At 38.3% G+C, this 24,511-nt stretch overlaps 1 protein-coding gene across 4 annotated transcripts in view; it reads left to right on the plus strand.

The window, feature by feature from the left end:
* SIMC1 (SUMO interacting motifs containing 1) overlaps positions 1 to 24,511 on the plus strand; it is an 83,657-nt gene that overhangs the window by 35,673 nt on the left and 23,473 nt on the right. For 3 of the 4 annotated variants that reach the window (XM_058546291.1, XM_058546294.1, XM_058546299.1), the window contains exons 2-5: positions 5,187 to 6,656; positions 9,451 to 9,683; positions 10,453 to 10,522; positions 19,771 to 19,925. In XM_058546291.1, coding sequence (XP_058402274.1) covers positions 5,187 to 6,656; positions 9,451 to 9,683; positions 10,453 to 10,522; positions 19,771 to 19,925 — 1,928 coding nt within the window. The other variant, XM_058546302.1, reaches the window with a different exon arrangement.

Consider the following 24,511-nt stretch of genomic DNA (forward strand, 5'->3'; position numbering starts at 1 on the left):
AAGCAGGTTGGGGAAAAAACAGTGAACTTCAAGATAGAACAATAGAAACCACCCAATTTTAAGAATAGAGTGGGGAAAAGATGGAATAAAATTGAACAGCACCTCAGAGATCTGTAGGAAAATATCAAGCAATTCAAAATATGTGTAATTAGAGTCTTAGAAGGAGGGGTGGGGGTAAGTTGTAATAAAATTTTTGAAGAAATAATGGCTGAAATGTTCTCAACTTTGGTGGAAAAAAATAACTTACAAATCCTAGAAGCACAAGAGACTTAAGGCAAGATAAACACAAAGAAAAGCATTCCTTGACTGTGCAGAGAAAAATGATATGTTACATAGAGGAAACAACAATGCAACTAACAGCTGACTTCTTATCAGAAACTGTGGAGGCCAAAAGACTTTGGACTGACATATTCAATTGATGGAAGAAAGAAACCTTTAGCCAGGAATTCTATATCTGGCCAAATTATCCTTCAAAAATAAGGGCAAAATAAAGACATTTTCAGATAAACAGAGACTGGGAAAATTTATCACTAGCAGACCAATACTACAGGAAATTGTAGGCTGAAGGGAAATGACACCAAGTGAAAACTTGGATCTACACAAAGGAATGAAGAGAACTAGAAATTGTAAATATATGTATAAAAAGAAAATAATTTTTCTTCTTTACGTTCCTTAAAAGACAAATAACTATTGAAAGTAAAAATAATTATACTATATTAGTGAGTTCATAATGTGTATAGATATATATGACAACAGAAATAAAGAAGGATGGAGCACAGGGTGAATGGAATATTTTGTGAGGTTGCCACATTTTTATCTTAAGTATTTTAATATTTTTTCTAAGTACACCAGAATAAGTTGAATTTGCATACTGTAATCCTAAGAGCAACTAAAAAGAGATATAGCTAGAAAACTGACAGAGGAATTAAAATGAATCCCAAAATACACATGTGATTAATTCAAAGGGAGGTGGGACAGTAGGAACAGAGGAACAATGAATAGATAGGACAGATAGGAAACAAATGTCATGGTGGTAGATTTAAAAGCAAATATGTCAACAATTAAGTGTAAATGGACCAAAAACGCTCATCAAAAGACAGAGATTGTCAGACTGGACAAAAAAGCAATAGCCAACTATGTGCTATCTATATGAGATGCACTTTAACACAAAGACACAGATACATGGAGAATAAAAGGATAGAAATATACCATGCAAACAATATGCATAAGAAATCTGGAGTGGCTATATTAATACCAGGAAAAAATAGACTTCAATACAAGGAGGATTGCTGGAAACTAAGAGAGATCCTTCATAATGATAAAGGGGTTAATACATTAAGAAGATATAACAATTTATAAGTGTATATGCACCTAATAAACAGAATTTGAAAATACATGAAGTAAAAACTAAACTAAGGGGAGAAATAGTCAAAGCCACAGTCATAGTTGGACACTTTAATACACTTCTCTCAGTAATTGATAGCACAACTGGATCCCCCCTAAAAGTAAAAAAATCAAAGATCTGAAAGCCACTATCAAGATCCATGACCTAAAAGGCATTTGTAGAACTATATCCAACAACTGCAGGGGGCACATTTTTTTTCAAGTGCATAAGGAGCATTCAGCAAGTAGGCCATGTATTAGGACATAAAATAAGTCTTAATGTATTTCAAAAGATTGAAATCTTACAGGGTTTGTTTTCTGACCATAAGGAAAATAAATTTGAACTACATAATAATAAAATGACTATATATTAAAAATTGTCATGGGCCAGCCCCGTGGCTTAGCGGTTAAGTGCGCGTGCTCCGCTACTGGCGGCCCAGGTTCGTATCCCAACTGCGCACCGACGCACTGCTTCTCCAGCCATGCTGAGGCCACGTTCCACATACAGCAACTAGAAGGATGTACAAGTATGACATACAACTATCTACTGGGGCTTTGGGGGAAAAAAGGAGGAGGATTGGCAATAGATGTTAGCTCAGAGCCGGTCTTCCTCAGCAAAAAGAGGAGGATTAGCATGGATGTTAGCTCAGAGCTGATCTTCCTCACAAAAAAAAAAAATTGTCAGATTAAGCTAAAGCAGTACTTACAGGGAAATTTTTAGCTTTAAATGCTAATATTAGAAAAGAAAGATTTTGAAAATCAGTTATGTAAGCTTCCACATTAAGAAATAGAAAAAGAGGGGCAAATTAAATCCGCAGTAAGTAGAAGGAAGGAAATAATAATGATAACAAATAAATAAATGAAATAGAAAACAGATGAAAAACCTGGTTCTTTGAAAAGAATCAATAAAATTGATAAACTTCTAGCTAGACTGATCAGGGACAAAAAATGCAGAGGCTACAATTTACCAATATTGGGAATAAAAAAAGTAATTGGGAATCTATATAGAATTAAAAAATAGTAAGGGACTATTGTGAACAATTTTATGCTAATAAATTTGACAATTTGTACAAATTCCACAAGTCACAAATAAAACAAGAAGAAATAGAAAATGTTAATAGAGGGCCAGCCCGGTGGCGCAAACAGTTAAGTATGTGCGCACCGAAGCACCGCTTGGCAAGCCATGCTGTGGTGGCGTCCCACATAAAGAGGAGGAAGACGGGCACGGATGTTACCCCAGGGACAGTCTTCCTCAGCAAAAAGAGGAGGTTTGGCAGATGTTAGCTCAGGGCCGATCTTCCTCACAGGAAAAAAAAAGAGAGAGAATGTTAATAGCCCTATGTCTACTAAAAGAATTGAATTTGTAATTAAAAACTTTCCTACAAAGCGAATTTCAGGCCCAGATAGTTTCACTGGTGATTTCTATCAAACATTCAAGAAAGATATAGTACCAATCCAACACAACCTAAATAGAGAGGGTGGGAATAGTTCCCAAGTCATTTTTATAAGACCAATTTTATTCTGATAGCAAAACCAGTAAAAGAAATTAAAGAATAGAAAACTACAAACTAATATCTCACGTATATGCAAAAATTCTTAAAAAAAAATATTGATATATTAAACCCAACAATAAAGAAAAAGAATAATACATCATAACCAAGTGGAGTTTTTCCCGGGATTAATTTAACATTAGAAAATCAATGAATATAATTTTTGATATTAATAGAACAAAGAGAAAAAATTCATAATATATTTCAACAGGTGCAGAAAAGCCATTTGACAAAATTTAACAATGATTCCCAATTAAAACTCTCAGAAAACTAGAAAAGGAAGGAAACTTCCTCAACCTGATACAGGGTGTCTTTGAAAACCCCACAGCTAGCCTTACTCTTAATGATGATACTTCTTTTGAGAATTATACTGAAGGCCTTAGCCACTGTGATAGGCAAGAAAAAGAAATAAAAGGCATACAGTTTGGAAAGGAAGAAGTAAAACTTCTTTATTTGCAGACGACATGATTTTTTATATGGAAAACTCTAAGGAGTCTACCAAAAAAATTACTTGAACTAGTAAGTGAATTTAGCAAGGTCAGAGGATACAGGGATAATACATATAAATCAATAATATTTCTAGATAGTAGCAATGAATAATTGGAAAATGACAAAAAATTATTCCCATTTTCAATATCATTAAAAAACATTAAATTCTTTGGGATAAAGAGTGGGGATATGAAGGAGGAAATGATTAATTTAATCTGGGATGAGAAGTGATATGGAAGGATTTCACACACAGTGATATCTGTGCTGAGTCTTGAAAGACAAGAAACTTCCAAACAATCAAAGGGATAAGAATCATTCCAGGCAAAAGCAAAGAACATAAGCAAACATAAACAAAGATAAAAATACCTGAGAAAGCATGGCACATGTAGGGGTCTGTAGTAGTTCTGTGTGATTTGATCCTGTGAGGGGGGAGAATAGTCAGGGAGCGCTAAATGCAGTCCTTATTATGAAGGACTTTATGGCTCTTACTAATGCATTTGTCCTTTACCCTGTAGCTCACATGGTGAGTTTTAAGTGGGAGAGACATGGTAATATTGCATTTTAGCAGTTGGCAATGGAAGACGAGTTAAGTTCAGATCCTCTATGGCCTTACAACTATTTGTGTTGAGTTCAGCTAGCAGTAGAGAGCCACCAAAGGCAGGGATACTGTGTGGCTGCTTCATAGGAATGAGGCTTTAGGTTTCACTGAGTAATCCCTATTCCAGGATGAGGTGCATGCCAACTTCTCACTTGACCCACCCAGAACCCTCTGCCCTGTTTTGGTGTCATTGACAATGGTGACCATCTTATCTATTAAGAGAAATAGCATGGTAGCTGTGGTAGCAGCAATAGCATTGCTAGCCCAGCAATTGGTACCTAACATACCAGTGGCAATGGTACCTAACCAGGTGAGGAGACACCTGAAAGGTTCAGCCATATTGTTCCGAGGCTCCCGGCACAAAGGTTGATTATAGTACCTCTGGCTGGCATCATCACGCTTTATGAACTGCCTAATCATTTTGCTGACTAATGGGGGTGAAGATAGGAGGTTTTCCAGTAATTAATAGAGTCAGGGCTCACATGTACACTGTTGGTTTTATAACCCTTATTGTATTATCCTCCATATCTGACAATAGGTTGATTATATATTGAATGAAGGCCCTAACAGGGAAAGAAGAAAACAGATCTGGGTATGAATGTGTGTCTCTGCTACTTAGCTGTGTAATCCTGAGGTAAACAACCTAACGCCTCTGAATTCCAGTTTCCCCATCTGTATAATGGAGATGATAATGCCTACGTGATAGGGTCAGTGTGAAAATAAAGACATGTGAAAGCACTCAATATGTTCTTAGCATGTGGTAGATTCTCTTATATTAGCTTTCCTTCTTCTTTAGCATTTGGTGCAGGTTATCCTGTGTATTTGGTTTTCTAAACAAAGATTGCTTTTTACTTTGTGACTGAAAGTTGAAATCTTCCGTACTACTCCTCTGTCCACATTGGATCAGAAAACATTTCCCACTATGCCCTCAGTTATGTGCATGTGGCATTTGAATGATTTAAGATGGTATAGAAATTCACATCTTTGAGAGTAGCAAAATTTTGATCAAAGAAAATAAACTAATGCTTATGTTATACAAGAAGTGTAAATTGTCAGTGAAGTGCAAAGGTAAAATATGCTTTTCCATAAAAGCTAAGATTTAAATCTTCTTAGATAAAGCTGAAACTCCCCACTTGACCTCTTATCTTCTCACAATCCTTCAACAGGACTTCATTGACTTAACTAGAGAAACAAGACCAAGGGCAAAGGATCGCAATGGACTCTGTGTGATTGACCTAACAAGAACTGAGGAAGAAAATAGACCTATTGCCACTCTTGACTTGACTCTAGAACCAGTTGCTCCCTCCCAGAAGGAGCCAACCAGTCTTCAGACATGTGCCAGCCTCTCCAGCAAAGAGGTGATGGAAGGGCGGGTGGACAGAAGCTCTCGGCCTGCAGCACGAAGAATCATTAACAGCGATCTTGTGGATTTGGACCTTTTGGAAGAAACCACATTTGAAGGTCCCCAACCCCCTACATCCATCAGTGGGGACTCTGTTTATCCAGTGGAGCCAAATTGTAGCTCAACCACTTTCAAAGGTGACCTCAGTTTCTTGGCAAGCCTACAGCTATCTTCAGATGTTCACTCCATCTCCCCAACAAGCAATAATGGTAGCAGCAGCAATCAAAAGGCACCCTTGCCATGCCCACAGCAAGATGTGCCTTGCCCACCACAAGCCTTGCCATGTCCACTGCGAGCCTTGCCGTGCCCACTGCGAGCCTCACCATGTCCACCACGAGCGTCCTCATGCCCACCACGAGCCTTGTCGTGCCCATCACAAACCATGCAGTGCCAGTTACAAGCTATGCCTCACCTGCCTCAAGAAGTGCCATGCCCTCCTCAAGATGTGCCATGCCCTCAGAATGTGCCATGCCCTCAGCAGAATATGCCAGACCCACCTCAAGACTCATCATGGCGTCCTCAACACTCACCAAGCCCACCTCAAGACTCTCTGGGCCTACCTCAAGATGTGGCACACCTACAAGATATGCCACAGTCACTGGGAGACATGCCACAGCCACCAGGAGATACGCCACAATCACCAGGAGACGTGCCACAGTCACTGGCAGACGCGCCACAGTCACCAGCAGACATGCCACAGTCACCAGCAGATGTGCTACAGTCACCAGGACATGTGCCACAGTCACCAGGAGATGTGCCACAGTCACCAGTAAGTGTGCCACATTCACCTAAAGAAGTCCCATACATACCAGGAGATGTGCTACGTTCACCTGGAGACATGCCACACTTGCTGGGAAACATGCCACACTCACTTGGAGACTTGCCTCTGTTACCACAAGACAGGCTTGACTCTCCCCAAAATGATGTACAGAACCATGACGCTCCCATGGATATCTCAACTCCATCCTCTCCAAGCTGCTCTCCCAGCCCACAATCTCCACAGTCTAAAATTTCCTTAGAGAAAGTTTCTTGGCTCTCTGCCATGGAAACTCCAGCCAGAAAAGAGATACCATTCTCAGAGCCTGCCAAACCCGGGTCTGCCCAGGTACAAGCACGAACACCACAAGGTGGTTTATACAACAGACCGTGCCTGCATAGACTGAAGTACTTCTTACGACCTCCAGTGCATCACCTCTTCTTCCAGACACTCATACCAGATAAAGACACGAGAGAGGTGAGCTAACGTATCTTCCCCTAGAGATTAGGTATCCTTTGTGTAGGCTTAGGATAATGTTAGTATGCTATAAGGGGTCCATGCACAAGAGGACAGGCCCAGTATAAGTTTGACATTTTTATCTTTCCCTTACTTGTGGAACCATTCAGCGTAGAGTCAGATCCAGGTTCAAATTTCAGCCCCACACTTAAAAACTGGCACTGTAGATGTCACTTTACCTTTCTGAACCTTAGCTTTCCTATGTGTAAAATGGAGATAAGAACATATCTCATAGGATCACGAAATGAGAGAACATATGTAAAGTGCCTGTTAGAGTGTCTGGCTCATCATAGGCCTTCATCAGATATTTCTCTTCAATTCCTATGCCTTTCCCTTCCTTATGTCCTTATTACAGCTCCCATGTTGCAGAGATAGTAATACTCTTGACACTTCAGTGCCTGCAAAATTATTGCTTTCTGACTTGTGGGGGGGTGGGATTCAATTTTAAGGTTTTAGTAGGAATGCTACTTCCCACTGGTCTTCGTTGATCTATGAAAACTAAACCAGATATGTAAGAAAAAAAAATTGTGGCTAAGTCCCGCAATATGAAGCTATTTTCTCAGTATTCATAACCACATTCCAACGTAAAGACTGGCTTGAAGTAGTTCAAGAAGTCAAAAAGTACATTCTCCTTGTTGGAGCAATCAGTGATTCAGCTTAGCACACGTCAGGCATTCACACTGATTTGGCCTTGGAAAGTGAATTTTTTTCTCATTTTAATTGTTATATCTTCTAATATGTTGTATGTCTTCTCCTTCTGAATGACTGTCCCCAACCACTAGCTCAATTCTCTTTTTTCCTGTGGGTTTGCCTCAGGTTGGTGATACATCTGTCCATTATGAAGAGCACTTGGGAGACTGGAGAGAGCTGTTTCCCTGGTGAAGGCTGTAGTGCTTTGTAGGTGGCACATGACTAGAGAAGCTGTTGTAGATGCAGAGGGGGAGACCACACCCGCTTCTGTGTACACATAGCTTGGATTATGAAGTGGCAATTAGGCTAGACAAAGTGGATTTTTCTTCTTCATCTTTATTTCTTACCTTCTTAAAGAAACTCAGCCATCTAGAATACATCTGTAAATCTTTTCTGTCTCTCCTATGATTTCTTTTGGGCTTTTAATAAGTACTCCTTCACTAGGTCATTTTCCCCCAGAACTTCTCAGCCAGTCCTCACACTGCCACTTACCAGCACTGGCCTTAACTCCTCTGAGTCTCTTTTTGTTTAGCCCTAAAATAAGTCATAATGCCCATATCATAGAGAGGTTTGACTTACAGGTAAACGCATAAAGCACAAAGCCACCTTTCAGGTCCTGTAAAAGTCCTTATAAATATTAGTTCCCCTTAAGGACACAGGCATCAAAACAATTTATAAACTGTATCTGTTTGTAGAGGTCCCCATTTGTAGGCAAGAAATGAATAAAACAGGTTCAAGATTATAAAGTGCATCACACATAAAACAGTCACCAACGATTTTTGTTCTCCTCTTATCTTCTCTCACCCTTAATTCTCATTACATGCCGTTTACAGTATTGGCCTCTCATCAGAGAGGTGAAGGGTTACCCTCGGGTAATTTGAGACATAAGGAAAGCTAACTAGACTTCTCTTCTCCAGAAGATTTTCTAGACGGGCAATTCCACCATCACTGTTTTATGATTATACATAGGCTGTCAAATCTTTGTTTGGTGTTTTAAAATCAATACTTGTTCTCAGATTTTAAAAATAATGCTTAATATAAAACATTTTAAAATACAAAATATAAAAAATAATTACCCATGGTGCTATCAGTCAACATTTATTATTGCTAATAATTTGGTGTATTTCCTTCCTAGTTGCCTTTTTATAAATTTTTTAATAATTGAGATTTTTAACAAAAATATATTTATTATTGTTGGTTTTGTTGTTTATAGCGAGCACAAGTTTAGAGGGTAGCTCTGGAGTTATACCACCCATATATGAAACTAGCTTCTGCCATTTGTTGTATGACAAATGCTTACTCTCTAAATCTCAGTTTCCTTATCTATAAAATAGAAATAATAATAGTATGTATTTCTTAGGGTTGTTGTGAGAGTTGAGGATAAATGTTCAAAAATTATTATTATAATTGTTGTTGTTATATTCCTGTATGAAACAAACCTTTTTCATGTTTTTCTTCTGATTATAAAAATTATGTATGTCTATTGTGGAAAAACTGAAAAATACGGAAGAGCATATAAGAGAAAAACCATCCAAATTCCACCACCCAGATAATAGAAAACTACTTTTCACATATTCTCTCCCAGTCTTTATATACATACTTTATTTGGGCGGAAAGCAACTTAATATTTACTGTTGACTTAAAAAAAAAAAAATCAACAAAATGGGATTCTTCTCCTAACAATAAAACATATTTGAAACATCTTTCTTCATCTCTTTATTTCAGTATCTGATATAGTATCATAACTGCTCCTGAAGATCTTATCACCCTCAGTCCAGAATCAACTTAGGCCAGCTCTTGACTCTTTTGTGCTTCCCTTCTATGCTATATTTTAACAAAGATGAAATCATGTTATATGTAGAACTTTGAATTCTCATTTTTTAACTTAATATAAACATTTTCCATGTCATTAAAAGTTTTTTAGATAAGGCTTTCCAGTCTCTTTTTTAAAAATTATGAATATTTCAAATGCATGGAAAATGTTGCTATCTTCAACGTGTTCCAGAACCTCTTATTTTTATGTCTGTAGAAACCCATCCTCATTTATTTCTTTTTATCTCTACAGAGCAAGGGTCAAAAATTAGAACCCATCCCTCATCGAAGACTAAGAATGGTAACAAACACCATTGAAGAAAATTTTCCCCTGGGAACTGTGCAGTTTTTGATGGACTTTGTGTCACCCCAGCATTATCCACCCAGAGAAATTGTGGCTCATATCATCCAGAAAATCCTGCTCAGTGGCTCTGAGACCGTGGATGTCCTAAAGGAGGCCTACATGCTTCTCATGAAAATTCAACAGTATGAACCTTAGATGTTGGTGAATCTTCTAGGGAACCTGGACTCAGGGCACAGCTTTCTCTTGCCTGAGCTTTCTTCAGCTGACCATTAGAGAGGGTGACTTAGTGTATTAGTGTTATTTGGCTTGCAAGTGACAGGAAACCCAGTCCAAACTGGTTTTAACAGCTGGTAAAAGAGAATTTAATGACTAATGTTACTAGAAACCTAGGAGTGAGATGTGACTCAATTCAGTTCAAAATTGGTTACCAGGATCCATTTTTCAGCTCTGCTTTGCTTCTGTTTTCAGGCTCCACATGGTAGTCTTCTCAGCCTCCAGCTTTTATGACAGTCTCAGTGGAAGAGTCCAGTTCCTTTATAATCACAGAAGAGTTCTGAAATTGAGTCTTGTAGGTTTTAATTGGCATAACATAAGACATGAGCCCATCTTTGAGCCAATTACTGTGAACTGAGGGGTAGAATATCATGATTGGCTCAACATGCTTCACAGGCTTCATCCCAGGATCCTAGTAGGTAAACCAGTGGGCTAAGAGTAATAAAGAGTTGATTTCTTCAAGGCAAATTAGGATACTACTGCCTCCCAAAGAGAAGTGGATACTGGGTAGCAAAAAACAATGAAGTTCCATTTCCCTCAGATGACATAGTATTGTATCAAAGAGTGGGCAAGAGCACTGAGGATAAGAGGAGGCTTCTCACTTCTGTCATCTTCCAGATCCCTTCCCTTATTCCACTAAACTCTCCAGAATTCTAATTGATGTCACTTAACTTTCAGGCTACATCCAGCTAATGCCAAGACAGTGGAGTGGGACTGGAAGCTGCTCACTTATGTCATGGAGGAAGAGGTAAGATAACAATTATGAGGGTGTATCTTTTGCAGAGGAAGTTTTAACTAGAAACAAAAGTGACAGCAAATCTGATAGTAAAGTCTGTGCCATTATTCCCTCCTTATAATCCCACCCTCACCAAAAAAATTCCTATGGAAATGATATATGCTGTCTTCCAGTTCAAGATTGAATACTTTCACTTATCCCTCTCCTACTTGAGATCCCATTAAAAATGATAGTGAGTGAATAGAGAAGGCTATAAATCCATGGCAATGAAAATATGGGGAAGGCGAATAGATTTGAATGAAGATTAGAAAGTCTAAAGGAAATTAAGAGTGATAACTGATGAAGCTAGGCAGAGAAAGCCACAGGCTAGAATACATGTGGAGGGGGCTGCAGCCAAGGAGAGAGGAAATCTGCCTTTTAGAACACAGAGATTTTGGACTCAGAAACATAATATATAAAAGGGTTGGCATTAGATATGGGCTGTAGATTTGTTGAAAGTTTGTAGATGGAACTGACAACCTCTCTATTCTTGTACAGAAAGTTCAGTTGCCAGGTTACCTACCCTTCAGGTGAAAAGTCAGAGGATTCATTGTCTAAAGAAATTGAATGAACCATCTGTCATAAATGAAGGCAGCTAGTATAAAGTTGGTGCTCCAGAAAAAAAGTCTTCTGCATTCTGACCTTTAGGGATCCCTAAACTTAACTGCCAGCTTTCTGTCTGCTCACCCAAAAGGACTTGGATGGAACAAATTCTTTTCAATTTAGAATTCTATACTCAGCCAAACTGTTAGTCAAGTGTGAGGATAGAATGAAGACATTTCCAAACATGTAGGAACTTGAAAATGCCATTTTTTAGGAGGTGACTTGAAAGTATGTATCGAAAGAATGGGGGAATAATCAAAAAACAGGGAGGCACAAAATCCAGGGAACACTAGATCTAATCCAGGAGGTTAGTAAAGAGAAGTCCTAACATTACAGAAAATAGTAGACCTAGAGAGCAATCAGTCCAGCTTGGAGCAAAATAACATAGACCTTTAAGAAAGAATGATCTGGGAAACATCACCAAGGTGGTAGACAAGGAAGCTCCAGGCCTTTGTTCCCCCATGGAGACACCAAGTTAACAACAATATATGGACCAGTGTACTTTTGTGAAAACTCTAGAGACCAGTTGAGAAGCTGTAGTAACCAAGCTAATGCATAACCAAGACGGACTCCATTGAAAGGAGTAGGAAAGTTTGTAGTATTTTGTGTGCCCATGCTCGTCCCACTACCTAACATAGCATGGTGCAACTGGGAGGAAACTTCTCATACCCAAGCTCCTCCCTTGGGATGGAAACAAAAGAGTGGACTTTGAGTCCTGTGTTCTGGCTTAATAGGGGGCTGCTTGAGGGACAGTTTCTGCCTTGCCTGACTCAGAGCACTGATAGGAATTGTGGCATAGTTTGGAAGTTGCTGAAAAGAGAGGCAAGCACTGTGGTATGTTAGAGCTGCAGAGAATATGCAGTTCCACAGACAGATGCCAGGGGAGCAAGAGACTGCAGGCTCCTGAGAAGAAATAGGGGCAGGCCACTCAGGAAATTAAAACAGATAAAAGCTCACCCACAAGCCCAGAGAAGACACATCCCCAGAAAGGATCTGAGACACCCCAGAATCTCTAGCCAGGCTTATTGGTGAAGATTTTGTCCTGCATGAACTCAGTGGATAAAGACTGGGAAAAGTGGTTGTTTTTCCAAATGTTTAAATCTCAAAAGACTACAAGGCATACAGAGAAGCAGGGAAATGTGACCCAATCAAAGGAACAAAATAAAGCTCCAGAAACTAACCCTAAAGAGACACAGATCTCTCAATTTCCTGACAAAGAATTTTTTAAACCATCTTAATGCTCAAGGAACTAAAAATGAACACAGATAGACAACTAAATGAAGTAGGAAAATGATGCATGAACAAAAGGAGAATATTAAACAAAAAAGAAAAAAACTATAGGAAAGAATCAAACATATTCTGGAGCTGAAAAATACAATAACTGAATTGAAAAATTCACTAGAGGGATTCAACAGACTTGATCGGGCAAAAGAAAAAAAATCAATGAACTTGAAGAAAGATCATTTGAAATCATTGAGACAGGAGCAAAAAGAAAACAGAATGAAGGAAATTGAAGAGAGCCTAAAGGACTATGGGACACCATTAAGTGGACCATATATGCATTATGGGAGTCCCAGAAGGAGAAGAGAGAAAGGGACAGAGAGCTTATGTGAAGAAATAATGACCAAAAACTTCTGAAGTCTGAGGAAAGAAATGGACATACAAATTCGAGAAACTCAACTACAACAAGGGTAACCCAAAGATACCCACACCAAGACATGTTATAATCAAACCGTCAAAATTCAAAGACAGAATCTTGAAAGCAGTGAGAAAAAAGTGACTCCATCGCATGCAAGGGAGCTTGTATAAGATTATAAGCATCTTCTCAGCAAAACCTTGCAGGTCAGAAGGATGATGTGATGTATTCAAAGTGCTGAAAGAAAAAAGCTGTCAAGCAAGAATACTACATCTGGCAAAACTGTCCTTCAAAAGTGAGGGAGAGCAGCAGAAGAGAAGTGACACATCACATACAAGATCCTCAATAAGATTATCAGCAAATTTCTCATCAGAAACTTTGGAGGCTAGAAGACAGTGGGCCAATATATTCAAAGTGCTAAGGAATAAAACTCAACCAAGATTCCTTTATCTAGTAAAACTGTCCTTCAAAAATTAGGGAGAAATAAAGACATTCCCAGATAAACAAAAGCTGAGGGAGTTCATTACCACTAGCCCTGCCCAGCAAGAAATGCTGGCAGGAGTCCTGCAGGGTAAAATGAAACACTAAACAGTAACTTGAAGCCATGTGAAGAAATAAAGATGTCAATAAAGGTAAATACATGGGCAATTATAAAAGCTACTATTAACTGTGACAGTGGTTTAATTTCACATTTGGTTTTCTATATGATTTAAGTCACTAATACATTTTTAAAATTATTAGTCTAAAAGCCAGTATTATTGTAACTTTGTAACTCCACATTTTGTTTTCTATGTAATTTAAGAGACTAATGCATTTAAAAGAATTACTAGTTTGTTTGGGGGCACACAATGTATGAAGATGTAATTTTGTGACATCGAGAACCAAAAAGGGTGGGGACAGAGCTGTAAAGGAGCGGAGTTTTTGCATGTTATTGAAGTTAAGCTGGTATAAATTAAATCAGAGTATTATAACTTTAGAATATTAAATGTAATCCTCATGGTAATCACAAGACAATAGCTATAGGTTATACACAAAAGGAAATGAGAAAGGAATTTAAACATTTCACTACTGGGCTGGCCCCGTGGCTTAGCGGTTAAGTGCGCGCGCTCTGCTGTTGGGGACCCAGGTTCGGATCCCGGGCGCGCAGTGACGCACCGCTTCTCCGGCCATGCTGAGGCCGTGTCCCACATACAGCAACTAGAAGGATGTGCAGTTATGACATACAACTATCTACTGGGGCTTTGGGGTAAAAATAAATAAATAAAATTAAAAAAAAATTAAACATTTCACTACAAAAAAATTAAAGACAATAATACAGGAGATGAGGGACAAAAAAGCTATAAGGCATTTAGAAAACAAATAGCACGATGACAGAAGTAAGTTCTTCCTTATCAGCAATTGCTTTAAATGTAAATGGATTAAATTCTCCAATGAAAAGAGAGAGATCGGCAGAATGGATAAAAACACATAATGCAACTACATGCTGTCTGCAAGAAACTCACTTTGGATCCAAAGACACAGGTAGATTGAAAGGGAAAGGATGGGAAGAGATACTCCATGCAAATAGTAACCCACAGAGTACAGGTGGGTGTACTAATATGAGACAAAGTAGACTTTAAATCAGAAAATGTTACAAGAGACAAAGGAGGACATTACATATTAATAAAAGGTTCAGTACAGCTAAAAGTTATAACAGTTATAAACATTTATGCACCTAATGACAGACCATCAAAATATGAAGGAAAAACTGACAGAATTGAAGGGAAAAATAGACAGTTCTATATTAACAGTTGGAAACTTCAGTACCCCACTCTCAATAATGGATAGAACAACCAAACGGAAGATAAGTTAGGAAAGAGAGAACTTAAACAACACAGTAAACCAACCAGGTCTAACAGTTATATACAGAACATTCCACCCAACAACAACAGTATACACATTCTTCTCAGTGCGCATGGGACATATTTCAGGATACACCATAAGTTAGGCTACAAATTAAGTCTCAATATATTTAAAAAGCTAGATATCACGCAGAGTATCTTCATTCTATGAAGCCAGCTTCACCCTGATATCAAAGCCATAAAAAGACACTACAGGAAAACTACAGACCAATATCCCCTATGAACACTCATGCAAAAATCCTTGGCAAAATACTAGCAAACCAAATTCAGAGCATATCATAAGGATTATACACCATGACCAAGTTGGATTTATTCAGGCATACAAGGATGGTTCACCATACAAAAAATCAACCAGTGCAATACACCACATTAACAGAATGAAGGACAAAGCCACATGATCATCTCAGTTTATGCAGAAAATGCATTTAACAAGATTCAACACCCTTTCATGATAAAAACTCTCAACAAACTAGGCACAGAAGGAAATTATCTCATAAAAGTCATATATGAAAAACCCACAGCAAATATCATATTCAATGGTGAAATACTGAAAGCTTTTCTTCTAAGACGAGAAACAAGGCAAGGATGCCTGCTTTCATCTCTTCTGTTAGCCACAGCAGTTAGGCAAGGAAAGGAGATAAAAGACATCCAAATTAGAAAGAAAGAAGCAAAATTATCTCTGTTTGCAGATGACGTGATCTTACATGTAGAAAACCCTCAAGATTCCACATAGAAAAACTGTTAGAACTGATAAACAAATCCAGCAAAGTTGCAGGATACAAAATCAACATGTAAAAGTTAGTTGTGTTTCTGTATACTAACAGTGAACAATCTGAAAAGGAAATTAAGAAAATAGTTTCATTAACAACAGCATCAAAAAGAATAAAATACTTAGGAGTAAACCTAACCAAAGAGGTGAACAACTTTTACACTGAAAACTACAAAACTGCTGAAAGAAAATAAAGAAGACATAAATAAATGGTAAGACATGTCATGTTCATGGATTGGAAGACTTAATATTGTTAAGAAGTCAATACTACCCAAAGCAATCCACAGATTCAATGCAATCCCTATCAAAATCCTAACAGCATTTTTTGGAGAAACAGAAAAACCCATCCTAAAAGTCATATGGAATCTCAAAAGACCCTGAATGGCCAAAACAATTTTGAAAAAGAAGAACAAAGTTGGAGTACTCATACTTCTTGATTTTAGAACATATTACAAAGCTATAGTAATCAAACAATGTGGTACTCTCGTAAAGACAGACATATAGACATATGGAATAGAATGGAGAACCCAGAAATAAAACTTTGTGAATATGGTCAAGTGATGTTTATCAAGGGTGCTAAAACTATTCCGTGGGGAAAGGATAGTCTCTTTAATAAGTGGTGTTGGGAAAACTGGATATTCACATGCAAAAGAATGAAGTTGGACCCTTACCAAAAACCATAACAAAAATTAACTCAAAATAGATCAAAGATCTAAATATAAGACCCAAAAATATTAAACTTTTAGGAGAAAACATAGGGGGAAAGCTTCGTGACATTGGATTTGGCATTGATTTCTATGATATGACACCAAAGGCACAGGCAAAAATAGACAATTGGGACTACATCAAAGTTAAAAACTTATGTGCATCAAAGGACACAATCAGGAATGAAAAGGCAATCTATGGAATGGGGGAAAATATTTTTAAATCATATATCTGATAAGGAGTTAATATCCAGAGTATGTAAAGAACTCCTACGACTCAACAACAACAAAAATAACCTGATTTTTTAAAGGGCGGAGGACTTGAATAGACTTTTCTCCAAAGATAATATACAAATGATCAAGAAGCATATGAAAAGTTCCTCAACATCACTAATCATTAGAGAAAACACAATGAGATATCACCTCACACCCATCAGGATGGCTACTATAAAAAAATTAATTTTTAAACAGAAAATAAGTAGTGGCAAAGATGTGGAGAAATTACAACCCTTGTCTACTGTGGGTAGGATTGTAAAATGGTGCAATCACTATTGAAAACTGTATGGTGGTTCCTCAGAAAATTAAAAATAGAGTTATTATATGATCCATCAATCCCACTTCTGGGTATATATGCAAAAGAATTAAAAGCGAGGTCTTGAAGAGATATTTGCACACCCATGTTCATAGCAGTATTATTCACAATAGCCAAGAGGTGGAAGCAACCCAAGTGTCTATCAGCAGATGACTGGCTAAACAAAATTGTATATATTTATACAATTGAATATTAATTCTCCTTTGACTAGGGAGGAAATCCTCTCATATGCTACAACATGGATGGTAGCATAATGAGGACATTATACTAAGGGAAATAAACCAGTCACAAAAAGACAAATACTGTATAATTTGACTTATATGAGGTATCTATAATAATCAGATTCATAGAAACATCAAATAGAATGTTGGTTACCAGGGACAAGGGAGAGGGAGAAATGGGGAGTTAATGTTCAGTGTTCATAGAGTTTCAGTTTTGCAAGATGGAAAAGTTCTGGGGATCTGTTGCACAACAATGTGAATATACTTAACACTACTGAACTGTACACTTAAAAGATAGTTAGGATGGTAAATTTTATGTTATAGGGTTTTTACCACAATTAAAGTTTTTTTGAAAAAGAAAAAAAGACAATAACAAATGTTGGCAAGAATGTGGAGATACAGGAAATTTTCATACATTGCTGATGGGAATGTAAATGGTAAGGCCACTTTGGAAAACAGTTTGGCAGTTTCTTTAAAAAATTAAACAAACTTATCATATGACCAGCTATTTCGCTTCCAGATATCAACCCAAGGAAAGAAAACATATGTCTACCAAAGACTTGCATGTGAATGTTAATAGCAGCATTATTCATCATAGCCAAAAAATGGAAACAAGCCAAATGTCCATCAGCTGTTGAATGGATAAACAAAATGTGCTATATCCATACATGGGAATACTTCTTCAGTAATAAAAAGTAATGAGCTATTGATATGTGCTATGACACGGATGAACCTCAAAAAACATTAAGCTAAGTAAAAGGAAACCACACATATAAGATCACATGCCGTATACTTCTATGTATATGAAATGTCCAGAAAGGCAAATCGGTAGAGCCAGAAAGTAGATGAGTGGTTGCCTGGAGCAGGGGGTGGGAATGGGAATTAACTATAAACAGGCATGAGGGATCTTATTTCAGTGATGAAAGTGTTCTAAAAATTGGTTATGGTGATGAGTTGCCTAACTTGATAAATGTATGATATATTGAATTATATATTTAAAATGGGTGAATTTTATGGTTTGTCAATAAAGCTGTTTTTAAAAATACAAAAAAAAAGCAATTTGGGAAAGAAGTATATTCCCAAGATTCGACACCATTCTTGAGGAGTTGAAAGAAGTAAAGTGATAATGGCAGGCAATGGTGGGAGAAACTTTAAGAAAATCTTTAAAAAAGAAACTGTAAGAAAATGAAAATCTTCAGAAGAAAGGAATGATTTTCTTAGTATACTACATGGATTTCCAGTATAGTAAATAATTTTAACGTAGTCCTCATGTTCGTAAACACTGTTTAGTTATAATGTTTAGAATCAATTTATATACAAAGCATAAAAGACAATTTTATTAGCCTTGACAATAGAAAATGGAAAAGTGTGGAAGATAAAGGTTGGGAGATGCAAAGGGATAGCATCTCTGAGAAGAGTAGGGCTGTTATAACATCCTTTCTTACAAAGTGAGGAATCAAGAGATACTCTCTCTAGATGATGGAATATAAATTGAGATACAGTTATTTTGGGAAGAGGAGAAGTGGAAAAGTGGCATAAATGAGTTAAATCCTCATCTAGCATAGCATAAACCAATAGGTAATATCTAAAGTTGATAAATCAAGAAAGAGTGAAAAGAGCAGTTTTTTTGGGGGATGTTTAGGGTGACCTTCAGAAGAAAAAGTTAAAAATTATTCCCTCTAGGGTACTGGGGGGGACACGTGGTAGTGGAGAGTGGTGCCAGTGGAAGCTTTCTTTCATCATAAATCTAGCACAAGTACTTGATTTTTAAAAATCATTTTTATCAATTAATAAGGATTAGAGAAAAGATATACACATTCGGAAGAAAAAGATATCCCATCCCCACATCCTCCCAAACAAGAAAGAAGGAAATGGTACGTGCTTAGAATTGTCATTCTTTTTCCTGCTGACTAAACCATACCCTGGTCCAGGAGTTTTATGTTCCCAGAGGGTATGCCTACCCTCTGATGTTTGAAAGTTCCCACAGAATCCAGAAATGGTTTGGCGCCTTTCATTCTTTAAGTTTCAAAGCCTGAGCTCCTGGGCCTGGATCCCAGCATTTGTCTCCCAGTAAAGGGAAACCAACAAACTGTGCATGCCTGCCTGCTGAGTGACAGGTCCTTACACTGGCTTTGGTAGGGTTAGAGTTATCCCCACGTAGATCACAAGGACGCGAGACTCAGAAGGGGTAAGTTAAGTAAGGGATGGAGCTGGGTTTAGTTTTAAACTAAACAAACTAAACAAACAAAGATAAATAAATATGGTCTGTGTGCCACCAAAGCCCATGCTCTTTACTTGTGTCAGTTTGCACTTTAATCAGTAAGATAATTTCACCTGTAAAAGAAAACCCCATTCAGACTTGCTAAACAATGAGGATATGCATCAGCTCACGTTGCTGGAAGTTCACGCAGTGGGCTGGTCATCATGGTTGCTTGATCTAGCAGCTCAGCAGAGTCATTTACGAACCAATTTCTCTCTCTCTGATCTGATATCCACAGTTTTGGGTTTATCCTGAGACTAATAGTCAGGTTCAGTGAGAGAGACTGACTTCCTATGGCTGTCTCTTAAAATCAGAAAGTCTACAATTCTGAGCCTCCAGGCTCTAGGATTGCCCAGTTTGCCCTCTTTTGTAATGACCTAGACTGCCTTCTCTCTCCGAGGAGCCTCTCTTTTAGGTACAGGCACACTTGTTGACTCGTGACTTTCCCTTGGACTTAGTATTTATGAGAGCCCAATGCTCACTGTCATCCAGGAGATGAAGAGGAAATACTTACTTCTCATTTTTTCTCTCCCAGGGGCAAAATCTGCCTGGGCGAGTCCTTTTTCTGCGTTATGTGGTCCAGACGCTGGAAGATGACTTCCAGCAGACCCTGAGGAAGCAACGACAGCACCTGCAGCAATCCATTGCAAGCACTGTGCTGTCCTGTGATAAGCAGCCCCACAATGTCAGGTAACCAGCCGCCGGAGCCCTGGGATGACAAGAGGTCGAGGCTGTAGGTAGGCAGCTACTCAAGGCCGGAGAACATCGGGTGGATGAGATTTTCTAGTCACCAGACAGTGTAACAGGGATAGGTATTAGACTAGAGACAATCCTAAAGGGAAACCCCTCTGTACTAACTATGTGTCGGCATCATAGCTTGTGTGGTTTTTCTCTCAAGACCCTCAGACTTGCTTTAATCTATTTCAGTATTGTCCAGACAACCTCATGAGATCCAGGGGGAAACCTTAACTGTGTAAAACTTTTCACAGCTTTTATAAACCTAGAAGTATTTCCATCCCCCTGAATAACTTGAGATAAATCTCATTTGTCGCTACCACTTTCTGAAAAGTAATACATATTATGATAATAGGTCATGTGGCTGACAGTAGGTACAATCTGGTAGCAAGCATGTGTTCTTTTTCTGTTGAATCACGGCCAGAACTTCTAGAAGCATCAGAGTGGGAAACTACCATATCCTATACCAAGGGGGAAAAATGTGATTTCTAGGTTGGGCATCTCAGGCTGGAATTTTCCGCCTGGAACTACAATGCTTGCCTTTTTTAGAAGTGGTTTTCACAGGCTAGCATACCAACATATCTTTTTTCAGAGCATCATTGAAATTCTTCCACTCATATTTACATTCCTATATGTTCTTGCATATTTGTTAAGAATAGTTTTTACAGGCCAATATTGGATATTGACTATCATAACTCCCCTAATTTAAAAAAAAAGAAGGAAGTTTTATTATGCTTTAAGCATCAGGCAGCTTTTTCCTCTTTAGTTTGCATGCCCATATCCACTGCCCTAGATGTGGCATTTTATGTAAAGTTTAAATGTTAATCAGTATAGGGGAAGGAAATCAGTAAGTAGATAATCTACAAAGAGCACAGAATAGCATAGTTGGGTTTTAAATTAAAAAATAAATAGAGCAACTCTACCGACCATTCTGCTTTGTAAACATAGGCACTGGATTGAATGGGAGATGGGAGACATAAACCCGCTCAGTCCAATGTCAAGTCAGTCACTTTCATTTCCACTTCTCATGGGTGAGCCTCTCACTATGAAGAGTGTGATTCTTGGGTTGAAAGGTAGGCATTGGTGGCCTCTAAATGCAAACTATGTCCTCCATTTTGTACTTTATCGATGAAAAATATCATCTGTTTCAGATGGAGGGAAAACCAGCTGTCTTTGATTCAGTAAAAGATGAATATTAGATTGATGCATACACACAAATGTATGCATATATTTATCAAAACTCATCAAACAAAAACCTGTGTACAATTTATTGTATATAAATTATACCTCAAAGATAAGTTTTTAGAAAGAAAGAGAGATGGTAATATGACGTCTTCTTAAGGGATTTTCTTTTCCTTTTTAACTTTGCATACAAAGAGTAGACTAGTTCTACAACATCTAAGAAATGCACTAGTCCCCAGGTCCCCTCACCCGGATTTCCCTTTCCCACAAGCGTAACTACTTTCAACTCTTATTTAAGTGATTCTTTGGATATTTGCCTCTGGATGGCTAAATAGCATGCTTGTGTTGCTAATTCCTGACTTTTTCATTATTAGCTAATATTTTTGACATCCCACATGCAAGATGAGGAGTTAGTTCTTTTTCCTCCCCACCTCCTCCCTCACACACACACATTTCCCAGCCCCCATACCATTTAATATAGTTATATCAAGGGCCGGCCTGGTGGCGCAGCACTTAAGTGCGCACGCTCTGTTTCGCGGTCCAGGGTTCGCCGGTTCGGATCCTGGGCGCGCACCAACACACCGCTTGTCAAGCCATGCTGTGGTAGTGTCCCATATAAAGTAGAGGAAGATGGGCACAGATGTTAGCCCAGGGCCGGTCTTCCTCAGCAAAAAAAAAAAAAAAAGAGGAGGATTGGCATTGGATGTTAGCTCGGGGCTGATCTTTCTCATACAAAAAAATATATATATATAGTTATATCATAATTTTGTTTAGATCAGTATTCAGTGTTTCTATTACTATGACTAGCCAAGTCCTGGTGGTCTGGTGGTTAACATTTGGCACTCGCACCGCCAAGGCCTGGGTTCTTCTCTAGTCAGGGAACCACACCACTGTCTGTCGGTTGTCATACTGTGGCAGCTGTGTGTTGCTGTGATGCTGAAAGCTATGCCACCAGTATTTCAAATACCAGCAGAGTCACCCATGGTGGACAGGTTTCAGTAGATCTTCCAGACTGACTAGGAAGAAGGACCTGGCCACCCACCTTCAAAAAAATTGGCCATGAAAACCCTGTGAATAGCACCAGAACATTATCTGATATAGCACAGGAGGGTGAGAGGATGGCACAAAAAGACCCGGCAGGGTTCTGCTCTGCTGTCCATAGGGTCACTAGGAGTCAGAATTGACTCAACAGCACTAACAACAAATAACTTTGACTATATACGCTAGTCAGAGTTGAGCCAAGTGGTAAACTATAATTACTTTTCCTTTCACTCATACCGTTTTGTTTTCCTTAGAGTTAAGAATTGCCTAATTTTTAGTTTCCTTGTATTCTTTGTGCATATCAGAAGTCAACCCCAAATTCTCTGCTATTTGATGTAGTCTCCCCTCAAGATGTTTGTAGTCTTGTCAGTTTCCTCCTCTTGAAGATCTGTGGTGGAACATTTGACCTCCTTCAATCTGGATTGGTTATCCCAGTCTATATCATAAATGTGAGAATTCCCTTCACCTGTTTTCAATGTTGGATCTCTTCTGTTTGTTTGTCCTACATCTTCTCTTTCTTGGTTTACTCTCTCATTTTGATGGATCAGTCTCCAGTGTCTTCTTAGAAAGGTGTGTAGGTAGTAAAATTTTTGAGATGATCTATTTCTGAAAATATCTTTATCTTCCCACACATTGGTTGATAACTGAGTATATATATTTAAGTTAGAAATAACTTTACTATAGAACGTTGAAGGAAATGTTCCATTGTCTTCTAGCTTCCAGAATTGTTAAGAAGTTATAAGCTACTTTGATTACTGATTCTTTGTATGTGCCCTGGTTTTTTCTTTGGGAGTTTATAGAATCCTCTTTTTTGCCCAGTATGCTTGTTGTAGGTCAATATTCATCCATTGTGCTGGGCATTCAGTGGGCCATTTCAATCTAGAAACATATCCTTCATTCCTGGAAAACAGAGTTTTCATTTCTGTTATCATATTTTTAATTTCCAAGATCTCTTTTACTTTTTTGTCTAAATGTTCCTTTTTAAAATTAATAAATAGTATTCTGTTCTTGTTTTCTTTTTTCATGGATCCATATCTTCTCATACCTTTGATGATACTAATGAAAGCTTTTGTTTTTGTTTATTCTCTGCATAATGTTTTTTCCAAGTTGCTTTTTTGGGAGGAGAGGAAGGTTGGTTTTGGCTATTTTGGTCTTTATCTCTCATGTTAGAATATTTCCATAGGTGTCTGGTAAACCTTGGTAGTCTATCCTTGCTTAAGGGTTAGAGACTCAAAAGCTGATGGCAGGGCTGGCCCTGTGGCTTAGCAGTTAAGTGCGCACACTCCGCTGCTGGCGGCCCGGGTTCAGATCCCAGGTGCGCACCGACACACCGCTTCTCCGGCCATGCTGAGGCCGCGTCCCACATACAGCAACTAGAAGGACGTGCAACTATGACATACAACTATCTACTGGGGCTTTGGGGGAAAAAATAAATAAATAAATAAAATTATAAAAAAAAAAGCTGATGGCAGCTCTGAGTACCTAGGAGGACTTGTCATTTCTGAACTTCCCTGTAGGTGGAAGTGACTGCCCATTTCTTGGAAAATACCTTGTCAATGTCTTTAGGTCTTTCCTCTTGGGCTGGATGGGTTTTCCAGAGAAGACTTCCAATCTCCTCCATGAAGAACAAAGACTGGATGCCAGGTTTTTGGAAGACAGGTGTGGGGAGGTGTCAAGGGTCTCTGCCTTCAGCCTGCGTGTGTTCACTGAGGGCCCCTGTTTTTGCTTTGATGCCTTTGCCTCCTAGCACCTGATATCCCAGTCCAAAGACCCTCTGCTTTACCTCTCTACAAAGTTTACCTGTAGTCTGCAGGGTTGGGGAAGACAATCTAGGGGTCTAAAATTTTCTTAAACAGCTTACAAGCCATCATACTTATTTTAACTTACTCTCTTTCACCCTTACTTCAGAGAAACCGTGTACTGCCATTTGCAGATCTTATTGAAGATTCATTTTTTTTTCTTTTTTGGTAAATAGGATTGCTCTTCTTGACTGCTGGCTTAGGATTCAGCTTTCTCAATTCTTCTAAGTCAGTTAAAATTTATCCCTTTGCCAAAGTCATACTTAGATTAAACATCATGCTTAAAACATGATACACTTGCCTTATTTACTTGTTAATTGGTTACTTTTGATTTTGTAATCAGCGTCTCTTAACCTACCCTCCAAATCAAAGTCTGGGACCTTGACAATTACCTACATCTAACCACACATCCATCCTCCATCCACTTTTGTGTCTTCCTGCACCCAAAGTAAACGGCATCCTGAACATTCATCGTTTCCTTTCCCTTTTATGTAGTTTTATTGCATCTACATGGGTTCC

The sequence above is a fragment of the Diceros bicornis genome, chromosome 1 (assembly GCF_020826845.1).
Source record: "Diceros bicornis minor isolate mBicDic1 chromosome 1, mDicBic1.mat.cur, whole genome shotgun sequence".
Classification (NCBI taxonomy): domain Eukaryota; kingdom Metazoa; phylum Chordata; class Mammalia; order Perissodactyla; family Rhinocerotidae; genus Diceros; species Diceros bicornis.